The sequence below is a fragment of the Primulina eburnea genome, chromosome 17, assembly GCF_022965805.1.
Source record: "Primulina eburnea isolate SZY01 chromosome 17, ASM2296580v1, whole genome shotgun sequence".
Taxonomy (NCBI): domain Eukaryota; kingdom Viridiplantae; phylum Streptophyta; class Magnoliopsida; order Lamiales; family Gesneriaceae; genus Primulina; species Primulina eburnea.
The window spans coordinates 11,006,883-11,031,086 of record NC_133117.1 but is presented as its reverse complement, the minus strand read 5'-3'; the positions used below and the strand labels follow the sequence as shown (position 1 = coordinate 11,031,086).

The 24,204-nt window shown below is 34.8% G+C and overlaps 1 protein-coding gene across 1 annotated transcript; it reads left to right on the top strand.

The window, feature by feature from the left end:
• Window positions 1-15,737: 15,737 nt before the first annotated feature.
• LOC140817867 (uncharacterized) lies at window positions 15,738-16,214 on the top strand. The gene has a single exon (XM_073177659.1). The coding sequence runs from the start codon at window positions 15,738-15,740 to the stop codon at window positions 16,212-16,214; it is 477 nt and encodes a 158-aa protein (XP_073033760.1).
• Window positions 16,215-24,204: the final 7,990 nt, after the last annotated feature.

The window sequence follows — 24,204 nt, the reverse complement described above, 5'->3', positions numbered from 1 at the left end:
CTCCATTCAAAGCTTGCTGTTATACTGCCAAAATCTTAGCTCGCTCTTACTTAATTTATTCGTAGCAGTCAAGGCTACAATTTGAGCTCACTAGCACTTTGTAATAATCGTTAAATTCGATAGTGCTAAAATCATTTACGCACTGAGAACATTTTGTAATACTAAGAGTTTCAGCTTTTGGCGGTGATAAATCCAAACTGAAGTGGGTCAGTACAAATCTTGTATTCGATCAAAGTCTTTTAGTGGAAATCCTATCCTTGAGATAGAAGGGGTGACGTTGGAGTAATTGAAATCTCCGAACATCCAGAAACAATCCTTGTGTATTTTATTTAAGTTTTGTATTTTATCTTTCAGTCAGTTAATTTCCGCAACTACTTTAGTTTAAATGATTGTCATGGACCAACATGATTCCGAGAATCAGTTTTTCACCAAAATGAACTCAAAATTCGAAAAGATCAGTTTTAATTGTGAGTGTTTATTCAACCCCCTTTCTATACACTCTTGATACGTTAATCGATCATATCAAAGATGCATGGAATGCCTTGGAGTTTTTGTGCTCAAAAACTTGAAGATACGCGAGTCCGACAAGCACTGGAGGATCGGGGAGGAAACTTTTCTTGAAACCCTAGAGGAAACCTTATGAATGCTACTGGTTTTTACTAGGTGATGTTGCACCAAGAGAATGATGGGGCAGCCGAGTGCTTAGGGATATAGGGTTACGGGTTAGGAGCTGTTTTAATATAATGTGTAATGGGCCCTTATTTATTTTAATTAAGTTTAAAAAGGATAATAGGCCAATTAAGAAATAAAATAACCCCAAAGAGCCCAAAAACACTCCCTAAAAATATTTCGTTTGGCTAGGATTTGGAAAATATTGCTCGAACCCTCAAAAGTCCTCTGAATCGATAAAATTTTCGTACCGATTAAAAATATGACCCGAATAGTAGAAATACCCACCAAGGCCCACTTTTCGAAAAACACCCTTAAAACACTTTATATTAATTAATTAAAATTAATCATTCAATAAAAATATTTTTCCTCAATTTTCTCCTGTCTCCGTTACTTGTTCGAGCGTGAAATGCAACCTAAACCCTAATGCATGAAACTTAGAAATAATCGTGAAATAAACCTTGGCCATGAAGTAATCATGCATGAAATGCATAAAAATAAATAAACACATATTTTAAAATAAAACCTAGATTGTATGCAGTCGGGTTACGTAGTTCAATTTCCTAAACCTTACAGAGGAAGTTTCACATAATCCGAGAGATTTTAGGAAAAGGATACATAACAATAGAGAGAGTCGCCTCCGCAGATAACGGTGACGATCCACTAACAAAGCCATTTTGAGACCATTATATAAGAAGTATGCGAATCAATGGGTCTAAAATCTGGGGGTAGTTGGCTATAGGGCAAGTGGGGGATTTTTAGAGTATGTGTCCAACATGCCAACTTATGGTTTGGGCTTTTATAGACTCTAATGTAAAACAACATTTATTTTAACAATATTTTATGATTTCATTCAATTATGACATCATCCTTTATTTGTATACTCATGCAAGCTGCTTAGATAAAGTCCTTGCATATACAATAGGTACCATGAGGTTTGCCTCTCAACGTAAGATCATGAAACTCATTAGGAAGTGTACCATCAGGTTCTTAGTCAAATCAGCTATCTAAAACAAGGACAAAGGTCGCTCGAGCTCGAGCCTAACATCTGTGATATAAACGTCATGTTTTATTGGCAATGACATGGAGATGTCTATTCACACGGATGTGTGACCATATGATGATGCACTGAAGAACCCTCCCTCGGACTGTCCAGGTGGTTCTTACTTATCGAGTAGAATATTACGCAATTATGGTTGTACACCATTAGTCCTTTGACCTAGAAAATGTAGGAGCTATACGTACTAGCATGAACAATTTGATCCGTTACCGACTCCATTGAGAGTTATCAGGTAGCGGGGTTAGGTGTAGTTTTGAAATACGAAGGAACAAATGCATTGTAGTCGAAGATTCACTGTTTGCCTACAGGTGAAAGATATCCTATGTGATATGATGAGTTTATATTACACGGAATCTATGGCCAGAGCAAGACATGTGCAGTTTGGAAAAGTGTTTCCTCAGTTGCGCATACCATGATACTATTACTTAAAGATAAATCACATCGTTATCGAATTCATATGCAACTCTTGATATACTAATAGTTGCAGATTCGATCGAGATATATGTGTTCAAGGGACCGTACTGTATGCTGATCATGACTAAAGGTCTTGAAGCCACTATCGGTGATATCTAGGGGATAATGAGGCGATGTTACTAGATGCTCTCACCATGATCCTATGGGTGCAATCAGAAATTAGTTCTGACATTCTTGAGCAAGGAGTTAATGAAAATAATAGGGCTAACTAGGGTAAGTTCGAATAAGAATAAATGTTATTTTGAATTACATGAAAATGTGAACCCACGGCTAGCTGTATCCCTGAACCATTGAGGGTCACACAATTATCGAATTCTTTGTTCATGTTGAGAAAGTCAAAGTTCAAGAAGTTAAAATTTGGTGACTATAGTTTGATGAATATCAAACAGGAAGCTTATAAAAGAGTTTATAAATGGATTTCATAAGATGAAAAAAATGAAAGTTAGCTTAATTGCTAATTAAGGAAAGAGAGTGAAACTGCCTGTTTTGTGAATCAGTTCACTAAAGTGGTAATCGCTCAATGGTAAATGAAAATTTTGATTTTCGAAATTTTGTTTTTTCATTGTATGAACAAGATTTGTATTCTTGATACATTGGCTCTCGGATCGTCGACAGATGTTATAATGAGTTCGGGATCATTTATTTAATGAATTGAGAATTTACTGATTAAATGATTGTACTAGAAGTAATGACATGTACAAAAATTCTCATACATGTTCTAGAGAAGTCTAGAATTAAATTAACTTATGAGTTAATTATATAAATTAAATAATGCTTATTCAATCTAATTAATATATATATATATATACATTTTATATGATGATACAAAATATATATATATATATATATATATATATATATATATATATATATGACATCAATATATCATGTATTATCAAAAGTTGATTAAGATATTATATTATTATTATGAGAATTAAATATAATGAAATATGGAGTCCCTGTGGTATATGGACTCCTAATTAGATTAAGAGTCTCACTCTATACATTCACCACGAGGGGTCATAATAAGATAATGAAAGAATTTCACACAAAACACAACACAAAACCTCTCCTTCCCACACCTCAAAGTGTGGGCCACATTCATCTCTTTGAAAATTTTCGGCCAAGTACTTTTCTTTCACCGTTGTGCCGCTGTCACTACATTGTCTCCAGATTTTGGAAATTCGAAGATCATAGTCTCAACGCACAAATCACTTGCAGTTTCTAGTGCAATCCAAGTGAAGAATCCAGTTTCTCATTGTGGACCTGATTAGACAATCAAAGAAGAAGAGTCGTTCACAGAAATTTACAAGAAGGTCTATATCCGCTTAAAATATGTAATAGTTTAGAGTCCAACGTTTAGAACGCAAAGGTAAACTTTTAAATATCCTATGAATATTTTTAAACACGCGGCGCCCAAGCAACGTCTCGATTGTCGAGACGCAAAAATTTTAAACTTCTGTTGCGTCTTGAATGCGAGAATTCGATGTCCCAACACAAGCTGCATTTGCGCTCAAAATACATGTAATTCTTGGGTCAGTTCTCACATTCCTAAATAAAAAATAGCGTTGCAACACGAAGTGTAAGTCATTTGTGAAAAATATGTTGTTCAAAGAAAAGTGATAGTGGAAAGGTGACTAGAGTTTGTAGTACTACAAATCAATATATGAAGACATGTAACGATATATATATATATAAACTATATATGTGACATTTGGACATGCAAACTACAATATATTAATAGACTACAGGTCTTTTTGTTTTTACACAAAATTGGTATTTTTTTTTTATATTTTGCTTGCCAATTATACCAAAAATATGATATAAAATTTTTTAATGGAGTTCTTCTAATTAAAAAGGAATATAATATGTGTATCCCACAGAATATCAAATATGAACTTGAAGCCAATTAATATTGTGTTGTCTGCCTCTACTTCCCTTGGACCCGCCTGTCCTCACGTATACATGTCCCCTAGCACCACCCACCAATTAAACTACAAAGTGAATATAACCTTATCTTAACATATAATTCACGGATTAAACATTAAGATACAACTCATAGAACCGATAACTAAAGAATTTTATATATTATTTAATGTGATAATCTATAATTTAGGTCTTCTTGGTTTAGCCCTTCAATTTACTCCCTGAAGTATGTTAAATTGTCATGATCATATCACTATTTAAAGGATTAAACATACTTAAGAGACTGGATTTGTAAGGTAAAAAATGCGAAAACGTAATCTAACTACATGAGAATCTAGAGAAAAATGAAAAATGACTAATTAAATGATTTAATTGCATGAATTAAATATAGTGTGCATGCTTAAATGTTTAAAATGCAGTTTTCTACATGAATGCATAAAACTGTGTTCTAAAGCTTATTCGAGGCATGGTCCAGGAATGGAGATCGGGGGTCGTATGAGGGAAAACATTTTTATTAAATAATTATTTTTAATTGTTTAATATATGGTATATGTTATGTGGCATTTTCGAAAATGAGACGTTCTGAGGTGATTTTATATGTTGAGCCGTATTTTTCCACGATGTTCGATTTTCGACGAAAATATGAATTTTTCGAGAACTCAGCTAATATTTTCACAAGCTTTCTTAAACAAAATATATTAAAAATTAATTAATGGGTCTTTTATACTAGGTAAATGGGCCTAAGCCTATACTATGAGTTATAATTCAAATAAAAGGCTCTAAACCCTACCTCATAACCCTCATAACTCACTTCCCCAACCCCTTAAGCATACTAGGACTCTCCCCTTCCCAAAATACACACACACACATAGAGCTTTGAAGGAAGAAATCACGAAAATTTGAAGAAAAATCAGCATAAGGTTCTCTCTGTCGACGTCCCTCGAATCATCAGAACGTTTTCGTGCGTAATAAACGTAAAAGCACGCCATAAACCTCTATTTTTCTCTTCTATCACACCCTATTATGTGTTTGTTGTATATTTGCATGAAAAATATGTTTCCTTGTTATTATTTTCGTTTTATTTTCATGCCATGCCAAGAACTCAAGTTTTTATGAATTAAAACTCTTGCTAGTGATGCATGAAGGGGATACCTTGATAGGGACACCAAAAGGGACAAATCTTAGGTTTAATAGCTTAGACAAGGTTGCATAAGGGCTGGACATAGAGGGCATCTAGGTTGCACGAAAATTTGGAGTCCTTGTGGCTAGGGTTTTCGGCTAGAAGTCCTTGTTGGCCACGGCTCTTAGCTGAGGACATGGCACGACCAGGGGACATTAAGGGGGCTGCATGATGTTCCTAATATGGCTGGATGAGGGTTGGCTCAAGGGGCAAGGACGATCGCGTGAGGTAGGAATTTATGCGCATACGTTGTGACGTCCCAAAAATTTGAGGTCCACGTGAACCACATGCATGCAAGTTATGAAACTCCTTATGTATTGTATTAAATGGTTTCAATGTATGTTTATTTCATTAATTTGGGTTTTAATTCATGATTTATGAATTTTCATTATTTTAAATTATAATATGTTTAGTTGATCCATGTTAAAACGTTTTCCTTGATTTTTATGTTTCAGGCTATTATTCGATGCGGGATCGAGGAAATGAGACTGGCGACGATTGAGGCGATTTTAAAATGTGGTATTTTATTTTAAGTTATGATTTGGGAATTTTAATTGATTTATTTATTTTTTAGCATTTTTAAAGCCTAATTTAAATACTAGGTGATTTTAAGATTTTAAACTTTCAAAAGTTTAACAATTGTTATTTTAAATTTAGGGAGGTTAGTAAATTAAGGTGGGGACTAGTATTTTAATTACCAGATATTTGCTCATCAATTATTTAATTAATCTAATTAGCCCCTAACTACCTTTATTTTAATTATTAACTGACGCACACACACCACTAACACACACACACATACACGCCTATGCACACACACACAATTCATTTTCACTTCCACTTCATTTCTTTGAGTAAGAGGCTAGGGTTCTTGGAGAGTTCAGCAGCCGCCCCTCCTCTGTAATTTTCCAGCAAGTTTTCGTCACTTTTTTCAGGAAAATCGTGCCACGTTCATCCCGGATCAACCCTCACATCTTTCCCGCTTTGGTGTCGTCGTTTCGATAGCTTTAAATATCAAAATGCATGTATATTCTTTCGTTTATGCATAGATCTCGTTATAGTACATGTTTTTATGATTGTTATGTGAAAAAAACTCACGTGTGATGTGCAAAGTTGGAGCGAAAATTGGTTAAATTGATTTTAAAATGATTTTAGATCTGGAAACACAAATTTTGCTGTCTTTTCGATTTTTGTGAAAATTCTGTCAACTTTTTGGGAAAATGTTCAATAGATAGAACATAGAAATTTTTGATATCTTAGATTTAACAGTAAATTCGTAATTTTTGAACAAGAAACGGGTGAGTTATGATCGTTTTTGTGGGACTGCTCAAACAGTAATTTTCTGGAAAATGAGTTCTTGACGTGTTCTTGAAGTTATTTGTTGCAGGCTTCGTTGAGAACCGTTGAGTGATCTCTCCTGCGTTTAAGTATTGTGAGTATGATATCGGAATGATTTTTGGTGCTTTGCTTCATGTCGATAGGCACTTGATTGCATTAGAAGTCGTAGGAAACATTTGGTGCCAAAATGTCGTGTTCACGGTTTGAGTTGCGTTTGTACGATTTGAATCGTTGTTTTGAGGCGTCATGGGAGTTTGAATCCTTGCCATAGCATCATAGGATTGGTCTCGATGTGTTGGTTCACGGTCCGTGTGATTGAGTTAGGAGGATTAAGCCACAATTGTAGTGATTTCCGTTGGTTTAACATTTTCAGAACCTACACGGACCTGGAGCCGGACCCTGACACGGGGTCCGTGCCCTTGTTTCTTTTTTGGTGTGAGTTTCCAGAGTCTACATGGACCCGGAGCCGGACCCTGACACGGGGTTCGTGCCTTTGCTAATTCTGTAGGTTAAGTCTGCAGTTCTACATGGACCCAGACCCGTATGTCTACACGGGGTTCGTGTCTTCCATGTTTGGTAAAATATAGGGATTGTTTTGGAGTTTGATTTTATGGTTTATGTTAGGATCGATTATGGGGAGCACCGTTGAGCTACAATAGCCCGGTTCTTGGAATATTTAACACCGATGAATTAAATCGAGTTTGGTTAAAAACCAAGCGGAAGATACTCGAAATAATCCTTCGTAGAAACCGATTAAATATTTTGTAAACCATTTAAAATATATGCAAGTTGAATGAGTAAAAGTATTTCAGTTGAAGCATTTTATCAAACACTTGGTATACAATATTTTGATATTTGAAGAAGACATAAAATGCTTCAACAATGCATCTTTAAAACTATGGAAATGATAAGTAAATACAATAAACAAATAGACACGAATTTGTTTATGGATGTTCGGAGATTTCAAACACTCCTACGTCACCCCTTCTTCCCCTTGAGAAGGATCCACTAGAAGACTTTGATTTATACAACACCTTGTACAAACCCATTCAGCTAGGACTTACTCCACTGCCTAAACTGAACTCCTAGCACTCAAGATTGTAGGCAGCACCTCACAATCAGCATACTGTTTGATGTCTCATATGCAAAGACTACAAACACAGGTTTTACGTCTTTGTGCAAGACTCACTCAACTAATCTTTGAAGTTCAACTCTCTTGTATATGTGTGAGTGATTGTGTGTGAGGAATTTATCATTTACAGTGTATATCTCAAGTGTATCCTCACACAAGGGCTTGTGCTCTCAACTAGCTGATTTCATCATGCTAACTGCCCATTCTTTGAATCCTCTTCCAAAGCTATTGTTTGATCTTCAATATATTTTATTTATAGGCTCCAACATTGATATATACGTTAGACACAAGAATATGACCGTTGGAAAGTTTCTATACTGTTTCTGGAATTGCAACGGTCAAATTCGTCTTGCTGGACATTTTCCCGACTGGTCAACACTGGTCAACTGGTCAACACTGTTCAACTCAACTGGTCGTTCAGTTCAACTGGTCAGCAACTGGTTCAGTTCAGTTGGTCAACTGCTGGTTCAGTTCAGTTCAGCTGGTGTTCTGAAATCAGCCTAGCTGATTTCAGTTTGTGCAGAACCAGTAGCTTCATCGTCATTTATCAGCATCTTAAGCTTCGATTCAGATTTCGACTTCTGAAAGTGAAATGTAGATCTTTGATTTATCTTTCCAACGCACACTGATTCGCTTCGTTTCGATAACCGAGCTGAGAGATATGACCAAAATACCGCAGCTGCTTAAACCAAACTGATTGCTGTTTTCGTGTGATCAGTTCGGTTATTGAGCGATCATTTAGACCATGATAACATCCGAATTTGCCCAACTGACGTGAAATACGATTTGTTCCAAATTGAGTTTTATAATCATTCCAGTTGACGGATTGTCATTTGGAAAATCCAGTTGAGAGATATCATCAAAATACCAAAGCTCGCCAGAAATTCAGTTTGTGCAAAATTCAGTTTCAGCTAGCTTCTTGTGTTTGCAACTTCACACTTGAGTAAATATGTTAGAAACACAATAACAAGTTTTGTTAACATCAAAATAAAGATTGCGAACTTGAAAAGTTCCAACAGTTTATTATGATGATTAAACGAGGTCAAATCCCGAGATAATTAGAACGTCATAATAAATTTTTCATTTTTGGGTGTGAGCATGATTAATACGCCTATGTTACGAACGATAAGTGCCTGAACTCATATTAGTATTTATAGCAGTGGCCCCAAGCGAGATCCAACGAATCTCACAATGCCATGTAAATATGTTCGACGTGCAAATTGAGAAAATATTTTATTTTTTAGGTATGCTAAATGTCTTATGACCAATTATGAATGGATTTGGAAGTCGGTGAACGTGGCCGAGGATCTTTTCGCCACGGTAAAGCATGACTGGGTTTAGATCAAGATTGGAAAGCGGTAAAGCATGACCAGGGACCAATCCACCCGGTAAAAACATGACCGAGTATCTCATGTATGTGGTAGTGGATTTTCACTTGCCAGCCCAGTACTGTGGTTTAGTCTGATTAGGCGTATTTATGTATAAGTCACTTGTTTTGAAACATATCTCTACGCAAAATGATGAAGTTTATGCATGTTCAAGTATGTATGATGCAAGCATGTTCATGAAAAGTTTTACTATGATGGCACGTCTATGTTTATGTATGTATGTTCAAGTTAAGTATGTACGCTCTACTTTTAAGTTGTGTGATGTTTTATTATGTAATACTTGTTATCTCCAGTTTATACATGTTGAGTCTTTAGATTCACTAAACTTGATCGATGCGGGTGAGGACGAGTATGAGGAGACTAGAGGTGGGGACCAATGAGCATGCTTGGATTGCGCAGGAGACTAAACCCGAGGACCTCTCGTGTTTTAAGATTTTATGCATGTTCAAATACTCAGATTTTTCATGAGATGGGTTTACGATGTTTAAACAAGTATTTTTAGCAAACTTTATTCGTGATTTTTTATTATTGCGAATAATTTTGAGTTTAATTTTAACGTAATTCGAAAGACTATTATTATAAAAAAAAATTATTTTTCCCCAAATTTTAAGTATGTTTAAAAGTACGGTACGGTACGTTATATGGATGGGTGATCGGGTTTGGGCTTCTAGGTCCTTTAGGCTCGATCTGGTAGGGTCCGTAGGGGTCCAGTATTGTCCTAGGGTGGCTGCACGGTGGCTGGTGAGAAGGCTAGGGGCTGTACGCAAGCTGGACGTCGCACATGGCTCTAGGGCACGACTTGAAAGGCTGGGATCTTTTGGGGCCTTAGTCTTGGTCCAGTGGCTTGCTTTGGGCACTATCAGGGTCCTGGGATGGTGTTCTAGGGTCTGGTCATGGTGGACAAGGGATAGGGTCGAAGGTTACATGGTTAGGGAAGCTAGGGTTCGAACCATGAGGAGACAAAAAATTCAGTAGCTTATCTAGGCGCGAACAAAGGTCTCTATTGGTGTGATTTGGGTTGAAAATGGTTTAATTAGGTGTAAGTGAGCTTTGGTTCAAATTTTGGTAAAGTATGGTTAAGTTACGAGTTAATTCGAGTCAAAACGAGGATGTACGTCTAAGTTTAAAAACGAATCAAGAAAATTATCGAAAACCTAAATTTTTAACCTAAGAAATATTTAAGGGAGTGTTATAAGGTAATAGGTTAAGTTTGGAATGATTTGGGACGTCGTTACGAGGTCTAAGGATAATTATGGAAATTTATGCATTTAGGAGTAAAACGGTCATTTTACACCTAAGTTAACATTGAAGGAGGTGAGATGATTGTGACTAATACGATGATACGATGATATGTAAGGCCAATACTCTGTTGACGGGTGAGAGTGTCGCTGATGTTCCCATTGCCCAGTACTGTGGTTACACGTAGATAGATCGATCGACCTTCAGCTGATACGAAAGTCACAATTAACAATCCAAATTCAATAAAAAGAAAACATATACGTATATGATGAAAAAGAGAAATGTATATGATGGAAGGAAAAATGGTTAAGCTATGCATGTTCATGAAGAGCTATTTTAAGTAAAAGTATTTTCATTGTTGCATTTGGATGTTTATGTAGTACTTGTTATCATGGTTAATGGTTTCTGAGTCATTAAACTCACTAGGTGTGATCGATTTAGGTGAGCATGAATATGATGGAGGCCTTGATGGTTAAACTAGCTGGACTGAAGGTGCACATAACCCGGGGACCATCGCTAGTTTTTCGCACTTGTGTTTATGACATATGCTAATGATTTAAGTTACATTCAAGATTTTATTGCTTATAATGCTTTTGAGGGTTTTTGAGAGGATGTCAAGTTTATTTTTGAAATAACTTTAGTTTAGGTTGGTTGACGTTTTACGATTTATGTTTTGATTTACGTTCTTTTGGATTTTTAAATAATAGTTGGTTGGTTTAATTTTTAAATGGTGCAAAAAATATTTAAATATATATATATATGTGTGTGTGTGTGTGTGTGTGTGTGTGTGTGTGTGTGGGTTCGGCCGAATAGATGGATAACGGAAAAAAAATTAATATATTTTTAAAAAAAAACGAGTAATGGACGTTTCGAAATTAGCACATGAACGAAATTCAGATACTAAAACGGAAAGTTAGTTCAACTATAGGGATGATTTGTTTTAATTGGGTCAGTTGAAAACATGTGACCCTCGTGGTGTTCAATCTGTTAAGTGTTGACAGAAGAATTATTGTCCATGCGAGCTACTGCAAGAGTATTGCTTCCTCTGTATATATTGACAAAATGTAGCGCTTAAAGCTCCATTATATAAAGATCGGCCCCTAAAATGTGAGGAATTCAGCACCTGGTCTTGAAGCCTATCCCGGGTATGTTATTTATTTGCCTTGCATCGTCGCTAAATCAAGTTCTAGTTTAGGTAAATGTAGCAAGATAATCTTAATAATAGTTGAAAGTCAATAATAAGATGTTTTGGCTTATATTCTTACTGATGTAATTTTCATTACTAGTGGGCAAATATTAATCTTAAAAACTGATTAATAATAAACTCTTAAGGTTCCGTTTGGTATGTGTGATAACATAAGTAAATGATTAATAATTAGAGTGATTGAAAAATGAGAGATATTGATTAATAGTATGGTGGGATAAATAACATGATGTTTGATATGATTTTAAAATGATGAATTAATTTTATAAATTTTATTGTAATGACTAAAATGCCCAAAGTGTTAATTAAATATATATTCTTAAAATAATTGGATAGATAATTAAATATTTATAATTATAATTTTCACTTATTAAAATTAATTTAAATATATTTATTAGAAATAAATTTGTAAATATACATTTACTTTAATAATTAAAGTAGCAATAATATTTTGAATGCTAATGTTAAATAAGTTTAATAATAATTATAATATTATTATTTTTTTAAAATAATTATAAATATTCTTAAAATAATTTGATACATAATTAAATATTTATAATTATATTTTACATTTATTAAATTAATTTAAATATATTTATTAGAAATATATTTGTAAATATACATTTAATTAATAATTAAAATAGTAATAATATTTTAAATATTAATTTTATTGTTAAATAAATTTTAGTGATAATTACAATATTATTATTATTTTAAAATAATTGAAAATAATAAAAATATATGAAATTAATTTATAAAAAATATAATAAAAATTAAATATTATATTAATTATTAAATTTTCACTAATTTTAATTATCATATTATATTGAAGAAGACAATTCAACGGCATTATGGTCAATATACAATTTTATCATGATCCCTATTCAAGAATTATACATTATCACACCTTTGAGGAATGATATTTAATCACACAAATAACATGATTAGTGAGGGCTTTCAATCATAATTAAAGACTTGAAGACCAAATAAAAAATGAACCAAACACAAGATAAGGAATGATTATTTAACAATCATTCTCTTATCATAGCTACCAAACATAACCTAACAATGTGAAACATATCCAGTAAAAGTGACTCGATTGATAATCATCTATGGAGTAATTAACCGACAAAGAAGGGTTATTATCTCTCAAAAAATTCGAGATATTCGTGCCAAACAAGAAAAAATTCAGATTTGTCCAGAAATTATCCATATATTATAGGGCAAAAACTTGTGTGAGACGGTCTCACGGATCGAATTTGTGAGACGGGTCTCTTATTTGGGTCACCCATGAAAAAGTATTACTTTTTATGCTAAGAGTATTACTTTTTATTGTGAATATGGGTAGGGTTGACCGGTCTCACATATTATGATCCGTGAGACGGTCTCACATAAGACTCACTCATATTATAAATATTTATGATTTTTTTTCCATGCTTCTCTTTTCGCCGTTAACATATTCCAATAATAGTTTTTCTTCCTTTCTTATTTGAAAGTCGGATGAGCTTTGAGTAGATAAATTTTCAACAACTTTTTCTTGTTAAAAAGAAAAAAAAAAAGGAGAAATAATTACAATTAGACAAAAACTTGTGTGAGACGGTCTCATGGGTCGTATTTGTGAGACGGGTATCTTATTTGGGTCATCCATGAAAAAGTATTACTTTTTATGCTAAGGGTATTATTTTTTATTGTGAATATCGATAGGGTTGACCTATCTCACAGATTAAAATCCGTGAAACGGTCTCACATGAGACTCGCTCTTACCATTAACATCAATTATTCTTTATTGAGCCATGTTACTTGTATCTGAGCCATATTCTAGACATGACTGTGTCCATTGTCCTTGATATATTTTCAGATTGTCAATACATACAACGTCATATATACACAATTATATATATATATATATATATATATATATATATATATATATATATATATCATCCTCGTGAAGCAACGTGAAAAATATATATAATTAATTTTGAACCAATAGATTTATACGTACATAGTATATTAGGTACCCTCAGGCCATTTTCAACCCATAAATCTATTTTGGTACAATTTTTGCACCAAAATAGTGCAGTTTCTGCACCAAATATAACATTCATCTCCAACCCATCTACTTCAAATCTTACACTAAAAAGTATATTCTTAGAATATTCGTTTTTTACTATTTATTTATAAATTTAACAATATAATTATAATTAATATTGATATTAGTATTATAATTATAATATTATTTTTATTAATATTTAAATTAATTTATTTGATTCTTATATATATTAACTCTAATATTTATAATACGAATTAATACAAATGCTTTATTATCAAAATTGACATAATTTTAATACAGATAATTTATTTTCAGAACTTAATATGAATCCAAATTCAAACATCTGAACAACTATATTCCTCCCAGAAATGATCAATTAAAGTATTTCGCAGTGCATAGTGAGCATCTTTGTCTTTTATCCTTTTATATCGAGCGAGAAATTCTTGAAATATGATATTCTCATCGACAACTATTTCTACATCCGGAGTTGGTGCTTCTCTCATATCTTCAATGGGTGCGCTAAGGTCACGTTCATTTTTATCTTGTTTGTCATTTTTATGTTTTTATTCCCATTGTTATCTTTGTAATTTTCAATTATGTATTATCTTCAAATTTGTATTCCTATTTGTGTTTCAAATTGCATTTCTATTTCAATTATCTTTTTCATTTTAGTTATGAATTGTATTGTTATATTAATTTTTTTTGTATTTGTATTAAATTATATTAATTAAAAATCATTAAATCAAATTAGTTTTTAAATATTAATAATTAATATAAATAAAGAAATTGTTTAAAAATCAACAATTATATTTTTTAAATTTTTTAGGATTAAATAAAAGACCCCTGTGCCAAATTTGGCGCAGGGAGAGAGGGGCTGCCCTATTTTGGTGAAATAGCGCAGCCCCGTTGGAGCTCTGAAAGCTGCGCCAAAATGGTGTTTTACACCATTTTGGCGCAGCGTTGGAGTTGCTCTCATGGTCGGTATAACAAACTTGTATTGGCGCTCATTTAACACATTGTATGTAAATTATGTTTTCAGCGAGACGATCTCATAAATTTATATTAGTGAGATTGATCGATTCGATTTATATCCGTAATGAAATTTAATATTTATGTATGAAAAACTAATATTTTTTCATGAGTTTAATGAGATAAATATTCACATCACAAATTTTTCGTGAAATTATTTTATAAAAGTTTTTGTATTGGATTTATCAGTTAGATTCACCCTTCTATAATTTCACGCAGACCCAAGACAAAATCTGTATCATTCGTTATATATGTATCGTATTCATTCATATCCATATATGTTAAAAGAGTGGGTTTCATGTGAGACCGTCTCACGGATCTTAATCGTGAGACGGATCAACCTTACCCATATTTATAATTAAAAGTAATACTCTTAGCATAAAAAGTAATACTGTTTAATGGATGATCCAAATAAGAGATTCGTCTCACAAATACGACCCGTGAGACCGTCTCACACAAGTTTTTGTCATGTTAAAAAGGGAAGAAAAGAAAAGAAAACGGATATAAACTATTGTAATTGATAATAATAATAATAATAATAATAATAATAATAGTGGGAAAAAAAATTAGATAAATAGGGGGAACCGTTCAATGAGAGGCGTTGGTTGAATTTGTCAAAACTCCGAGGGTAAAACGCTCGAAGAATTTCCCTGTCTTTTTGGAGGACTCCTTAAATAATCCAATAACTAAGGAAAATAGCCCGTCCTCCTCCCAACATTGGCCGTGTTCTTTCTGTATCCCCGCCGCCGATTCTACCTTGCCTCTGAGCATGGCGCATCGCTTGTTCCCCACTTTTTGTAGCGAAATTCTTTGACATTCCATTTCCTGGTATTTTTCAGTTTCGATCTTTATATTTTGTTCATTGGATCGATCTTCTCATTTGGGTTGTATAGAATTTATGTGTTTTTTCCCTGGGATTTTTCCTTTATTTTTTAATATAGTTTTGAAAGGTTTCGGAAGTTAAAATTGCTGTTTTCGCGTGGGGAAGAATTTGGGATTCGGAAACAACAGCGGAATTAAGGAAGAGGAAATCAAAATAGTCGAAATGATGAGGCAAGTCGTGTTGCGCCAGCCGGGTTCAGTGGTGGACAGGCGGCAGCCTCTGTTGCAGAGCTCGGACTATTCATCCCGGGGTGGCTTGAGGAAGGTGAGGCTGGCGGAGGTGGCGGGAGGGACCACGGCGGAATGCGCGGCAGTGTGCTGCTGCTGCCCATGTGGTCTTGTCAACCTCCTCGTGCTGGCTGTGTACAAGGTTCCGGCAGGGCTGTGCCGGAAGGCCTTGAGGCGTAAGCGCCTCCGCAGGCTGATGAAGAAAGGGCTACTGCCGCCGCGGAAGTGCGGCTGCGATGAGAATGAGCAACAAATTCATCCGGTATCAAGCCCCGTCGCCATTGTTAATTCTCTGGAATCGGGGTTGGATAACAAAGAAGTGCTGGAACTGGAGAAGGAGATGTGGAATAAATTTTACACCACTGGTTTCTGGAGGAGTTCTTCCCAAAGAAGTGAAACATCACACCAATAAAAACAAAAATTCACTGCTTTATCTACTGGGGAAATAATAATATTAATAATATCATTAATATTTTAAAATTTATCTATTTTCCCCCTTTTTCTTTGTGATTATTATGCAGTGCAGAGGATTAAATATGTTGGGGAGCATTTATCTCTGAGAATGACAATCTTCTGCACAAGAATATAATAAGTATGGTGTTCGGAAAATTTAATTAATTGATTTGTTTTATGTTTTTTTATTTTATGTTAAATATGAATGATATAATATGGTTTTTCACATGATAATTCTCATCCATAATTTTACCTTACAATAATGTTAGTTGTAGTCTACTGTTTTATGAATTAAATTACGAGTAATAAAAAAAAGAGGAGTGCAAAAAGAATTATCCTAAATTTCGTGTACTGTCTTTTTATCTTGTTTCGGCTAAATAGAAGCGAAACTGTATAAAGAAATGATCGTTTGTGAAATGTCAATGGAAGAATTGAAGAAAGAACTGAATACTTTCAGAACATACCACTGCATGCTCAATAAAATTTTTCAGATATATTGTATTTATTTTGAAATGCACTGAGAAAATAATATAATGTATCTGATAAAGAAACGTACCGGAAATCTTATATTGTATACTGTATTGAAAAGTACGCTATAAAAAAATTGTACTGATATCGTACCGATTTTTCGGTACATATACCTAGCATATCGATTATACCGAAATTGTACGGTATACCGAGATTTCGGTACGGTATCTGTAACGTACCGTACTTTTGCTACTTAAAATTTGCGGAAGAATTTAAAATTTTCTTAAATAAAAAAGTGAGCATTCAAAATTCGATAAAATAAACTGTGCGTCTCAACAAAGCTCAAAAATAGAGTTTGACAAAAGTATTTGAACATTTTCATAAATACTTAAAAACATTGCGGTCCTCGGGTTTAGCCTCCCGCTCAGTCCAAGCCTGCTCCTTGGTCCCCACCTCTTGTCTCCTCATAAGCACCCTCACCTGCATCGATCAAGTCTAGTGAGTCTAAAGACTCAACACGTATAAACTGGAGATAACGAGTACTACATAATAAGATCACATGCAACTTTAAAATAGAACATACATACTTTAAACTTGAACTTGCATGATAAAACTTGAACATACGTACATATATACTTAGACGTGCCATAAACTTAAACTTTTCTTAAACATGCCTGCATATTTGAACATACTTAGACATACATAACTTCATCATTTTGGGTAGAGGATGTTTCAAAGCAAGTGACCCATAACATAATTTGCCTGATCAGACTAAACCACAATACTGGGCTGACAGGGACGTATCAACTGCCACATACATGAGATCCCCGTTCATAATTTAACGGGCGGATTGGTCCCCGTTCATAATTTAACACTTTCCAATCCTGATCTAAACCCGTTCATAATTTAACGGGGTGGAGAGGTCCTCGGCCACGTTCACCGATTTCCAAACCCATTCATAATTTGGTCACGAGACAATTAGCATACCTCAAAAACTTGAAATATTTTCTTTTGCATGTCAACATACTTACTTGGCATTGAGGGATTAGTTGGATCTCGTTTGGGGCCGCTGCTGCACATACTAACGTAATTACATGCACTTACATTTCATAACTTAGACGTAGGTACTCATGCTCACCACCGAAGTAATTAAATATCTTATGAAATTCTAGATCTCTCGTGACTTGACCTCATTAAATCATCGTACTAACCCATGACATCGAATCCCGAACAATCTCTATAATGATGTGTGCACATTTCCCAACAATTGTGGCGCCCCAAACCTCGCCACATAATCATACAACATATGACGTCATATGCATAAAAATTTTCTTTTCGACGACGTAATAATATAATGCATATACGACAAAATAGTGCAATCACCACACTATCTACGTCAGTGTAGCAGAAACAGTATAATAAATACACACATACAACTCAAATAAGACAATGAACAATACTGTCTCTATTTACTATTAAGTACATGACTGTTTGACTATACACACCTAGTCCTTCACAACTATTATGTCTCACGCATAGTCCTGTAACCTGCCCAACAGAAACAGCCCTCAAAGGGTGAGCATACACAACAATCATCATCGAAATACATAACAGTTATATTATCAACAATATAAAATATAACTGGAATGATAACAGAAATACCCCCTTTGTTGTCTCTGGACAATCAAGCCAACAACAACCTCAACAACATCCCAATGCAACAATAACATCGACGATACATCGCACCCCAACTCCGGCAACAACAATATCGTCGAACTAACAACAACATCGACGATACGTCGCACCCCAACACCGACGACAGCAATATCATCGAACGAACAACAACATCGACGATACGTCGCACCCCATCACCAGCGACAGCAATATCGTCGAACGAACACCAACATCGACGATACGTCGCACCCCAACATCGGCGACAGCAATATCGTCGAACGAACAACATCAACGTGACACCATCAACGAGACGTCTCCCAACAACGATAGTCAACAATATCAACAATAATAAACAACAACAAATATAATATCAAATCACCCAATTCCGGTGATTCATCATCGTTCAACGCAATAGTATTCATCAATACTAAACAATAACAACATATGCTCGTACGTCAACACGTACCTGATAATCGAGTATATATAAAATCTGGCTATTTCTTTGATCCCGATGCTTGTGATGTATCTAAATAATTCAACGACAATATCAGATCATTGTCACCGTATCAACATAATAATAACAGCCACAACATATAATATCAAATAGCCCAACAACAATTAATTCAACAAAATATAAAACTCGATTATAAATTCGTATTGTTCAACAATTTAATATTCTGGTGTTTTTGATTCACAATACTACAATCAAATACACTCTAATTAATTAACTTCAAATAATAGGCTATTTTACAACATCCGTCAAATTGCGAAAGCTTTATATCAATGTGTAGCCTATACTTCGTAGACTCCAAATATATAATCAGAATTAATAACAACTGACAAACAGCTCTCCAATCTCAATCCAACAATTAAAAATCTCTAATTAAAACAAATTAGGAATAATTCAAAATAACACCACTATAATCTTCTCTACTCCGTTAAAATCATACATTACTCAACAATATTCAATTTCAGTATGATTTAACAATTTATCGAATTTATTCCAAAAATCGACGAATTTCAAATATCACCAAAACTATAAAATTTATACCTCAAATCGAAGACCTCGTGTCAATGATCCCAGAACTGAAGTCGGTTCGTCGATTGGATAAACCGATAAGTCGCACGATCGAAAAGAAAATCGAAATTCTTATCTCCTCTTTTCTCTCTCAGCTCTCGTTTATCTCCATTGCTTCTGTGAGTTCGGTGGAATTCACATTTGAATTCCACCGACTCAATCAAACTTTCCTTTTTTTTAAATATTATATTATATTATATTAAGGTATCCTTTATTAAAATCAATTTTTGGTTTACTATCCATTTAAATACTAAAATTCATTTCTGAAACTGTATCAGTTTCTCTAACTTTTTGAAAGTTACTTTTATGAACAATATTGTTTTGATTTATAATTAAATCATATACTGTATTAGTAGATTCTTCTTCTCTAACTTGAGAAGTAGAAGCTCTAGAAGTTTGTGGTATATCAACCATATAATCTATAGGAGAAATAAAAGAATGACTAGATCTTGATCTAGCATAGACAGAAGAAGAAGAAGGTAATAATCTTCTTTGATCATTATTAAACTGTATTTGAACAGTTCCTTCATTAGTTTGTATAACTTGTTCTAAATCCTCATTTATTACAGGATTTCTAGGAACAGCTTGTTGAATTATCCAGTTTTCTGGAAATTCTATTTCTTTCCATTTTATAGATCTACAGGTTGTAATATTATATCTATTAAAATTAGTTTCTATTAAAATAGTTTCATTTAATTTTTTATCTATTCTCTTACACATAGGATTTAGTGTAAATAATGGTTTATAATAAATACGATAACATATACATATTACTTCTGTTCCAGGAGTATAATTATAACCATGAGTTTTAACATTTAATGTTAAAGAGTCTAAAATATTAATATCAGACAAAGATAAAGATAAATTAGGATAAACATCAAAATATACTGGACCATGAGCCAGACTAGATTGAATTATTCCCAAAACATTTTAATATCGGTATATCTCTTTGGACCAGTCAAACGATCAAATTTTCAAAAACTCAAAACATGAAACTTCTATATCTTTGAGTTTTCTACGTTATATCCAAATTTAAAATTATTTGGACTTCATATGACCAACATATGTCATATTTCTCTCTTTAAAAATCATTAATTATTTAGTAGTCTCACATTACTAAATCAACAACTTGTGCTATTTACTCCAGACATTACATTTCTACCCCCTTAAATGAATTTCGACCCCGAAATTAAGCAACAACAGTAATAACGTGCATAAATAAAGATACGTCATACCAACAGAATAAATAGGGGTAGAGCTCCCTCATATGCCGCTCTGTCTCCCAAGTGGCCTCTTCGACACCTCTATGTTCCCACTGAACCTTCACCATCGGTATAAGCTTACTACGAAGCTTCCGTTCAGATCGATCCAAAATACAAACTGGTCTTTCAACATAAGACACATCAGGATCTAACTGAACATCAGAAATATCCAATACATGTGAAGGATCCGGCTCATACTTCCGCAACATCGATACATGAAACACATCATGAATACCAGATAAAGATGGAGGTAGAGCCAATCGATAAGCTAAAGTGCCTATCCGCTGCAATATCTCATACGGGCCAACATACCACAGTTCCAACTTTCCTTTCATGCCAAATCGCACTGTGCCACGAAAAGGAGAAACTTTCAAAAATACTCGATCGCCCTGCTGAAACTCTAAGGGTCTTCGTCTTTTATTAGCATAGACGGCCTGTCTATCTTGAGCCGCTTTCAATCGTTGTTGTATCAACTTTACTTTCTGTTCCATCACATGAATCATATCAGGACCGGTAACTGCAGCTCGATCAACATCATCCCAGTATAACGGAGATCTACAACGTCTCCCATACAATGCCTCAAATGGAACCATCTGAATGCTACTCTGATAAATATTGTTATACGCAAACTCTACCAATGGAATAGATGACTGCCAAACAGATTTAAAATCCATAACATAAGCACGCAACATATCCTCCAGGGTCTGAATAGTACGCTCAGTCTGACCATCTGTCTGGGGATGATAAGCCGTAGTCAATCTCAACTCTGTCCCCATCGCAGTATCAGAAATAATAGACACTGGAATCCCATGCAACCGTACAATCTCTCGTATATATAACTGTGCCATCGTCAAGTATGTAATACTCATGCTATATGGTATAAAATGTGCAACTTTCGTTAATCGATCCACAATCACCCAAATAGCATCAATAGTTCCAGTGCTTCTTGGCAAATGAGTCACAAAATCCATCGATATGTGCTCCCATTTCCAAGTCGGTACTTCTAAACTCATCAATTCACCTCCTGGCCTTCTCCTCTCAGCTTTGATCTGTTGAGAATTGAGGCATCGACGTACAAAATCAATCACATCACGTTTCATTCCCTTCCACCAAAACTGAGAACGTAGATCCTTATACATCTTCTTGCCACCAGGGTGGATAGAATATCGACTACAATGTGCACGCTGCAACAGGCCCTGGCGCAACTCAGATATATCAGGAACTACCCATCTATCATCCATCCTCAAACTGCCATCATCAGCCACTCTAAAATGAGTATCTTTTTTCTGAGAAACTAACTCCTTCCATCGCTGAACTCTCTCGTCTGTCATCTGTGTATCACGAATACAACCATATATATCAGGTTCAGCTAATAAGGTAGATACCTGGATAGGAGTCGTCGAGATATCAAAATCATATCCCAAGGAACAACAAGACATCATCATAGCTGATAAACGACTCACATCCTCTGCAGTACAACTCACTTTTCGGCTCAATGCATCAGCTGTAAGATTGGCTCGACCAGGATGATATTCAATCTCACAATCATAATCCTTTAGCAAATCTAGCCACCGTCTCTGTCTCATATTCAACTCTGTCTGTGTAACCAGAAATATCAAGCTCTTATGATCAGTATAAATCGTAAACAAGGTACCATATAAATAGTGTCGTCATATCTTCAAGGCAAAGATAATGGCTGCTAACTCCAAATCATGCACAGGGTACCTTGTTTTGTGTGGTTTCATCTGTCTCGAGGCATATGCCACAACATGTCGATCCTGCATCAAAACACATCGTAAACCATGTAATGATGCATCAGTATAAACAACAAACCTCTCGTTTTCTGTAGGAATTGATAACACCGGTGCAGTCGTTAGTCGGTGCTTCAACTCCTGAAAACTCCTCTCACATGCTTTAGACCACTGAAATCGCATACCTTTCTGAGTCAACCGTGTCAAAGGTCTAGCAATCTTTGAAAATCCCTCAATAAATCGACGATAATAACCTGCTAAACCCAAGAAACTACGGATCTCTGGTACAGATGTAGGTGCGGACCACTGTAACACGGCTTCGACCTTCGTTGGATCAACAGAAATCCCATCTCTCGATATAACATGACCCAAGAAGACCACTCGATCCAACCAAAACTCACATTTACTGAGTTTGGCATACAACTGTTTATCTCGCAGCACCTGTAACACTGAACGCAAATGCCCAACATGCTCAGCCTCACTCCTGGAATATATCAATATATCATCAATAAACACAATAACAAATCGATCGAGATAAGGCTGAAATACCATATTCATCAAACTCATGAACACAGCTGGAGCATTCGTCAACCCAAATGGCATAACTAAAAACTCGTAATGCCCATATCTGGTCCTGAATGCAGTCTTCTGAATATCCTCCTCTCTAACTCGTATCTGATGATATCCTGACCACAAATCAATCTTCGAATATACTGAGGTTCCCTGTAACTGATCAAACAAATCATCAATACGAGGGAGGGGATATTTATTCTTAATCGTTACCTTATTCAGCTATCGATAGTCAATACAAAGCCGCATCGTTCCGTCTTTCTTTCTCACAAATAATACAACACTTTTACAGATCGTAACTGATCTTAGCACTACTTGGAAAATCTATTAATCGATTGCAAAGTGCTAAGTTAAGCTCAAAAGCGTAGTCTAGAATACTACTGATATAACAGATAAGCGTGAGCTTGATTTCTGAATGTAATTGGATATTTTTGCAGCGTAACAGCAAGTAAGATAAGATAACTGAGAGTCGTTCTTCTTCAGCTGCTATTTTCGACTATTTATAGGCTTCCCTCTCAACGGTAACATTAAAGATATTTGAATATTCTAACCATTGATTGCCACGTCGATATATTCTGACAATCGTACACTGTTTATTCTGAAATGCGGCGAGCCACTACCAGTTGCAGATAGCTGTACTATTTGTCGGTTGTTGTTTTCAACTGATGACGTGTACAGTTGAGAGATCAGCTGGTAAAGATTAGTTGACGATTGAATAGACTTCAGTTGTAGCAAACAGTTGACTGATGACGTGTTCAGTTACGTCGATCAGTTAGTCAAATTCAGTTGCTGGATTCAGTTGGTAAATCTTTTGTCAAACGCCGGAATTTCGTTTCCAACAATTTCCCCCTTTATGGTGTTTGACAAAACTACGGTGAAAGATACTTGATTTAATTCAAAGTAGATAAAATAACTGAATCAATTGAATTCACATTTCTTCAAAATAAATACAATAGATACTGTTCCTATTGTTTCTTCTGCTGTTCTAAGATCTCCTTGATCTCTTCCCCTTTTTTGTCAAACTGCTCCATCTTGAGAGATAGCTTCCCAACGTCAGTTGAAAAGAGCTTGACAGAGGTTGAAATGTTATCGATAGCAGTAGTCATAGTGATTTGTAGCAGTTCGACTTTTCTTGATATAAGTGAC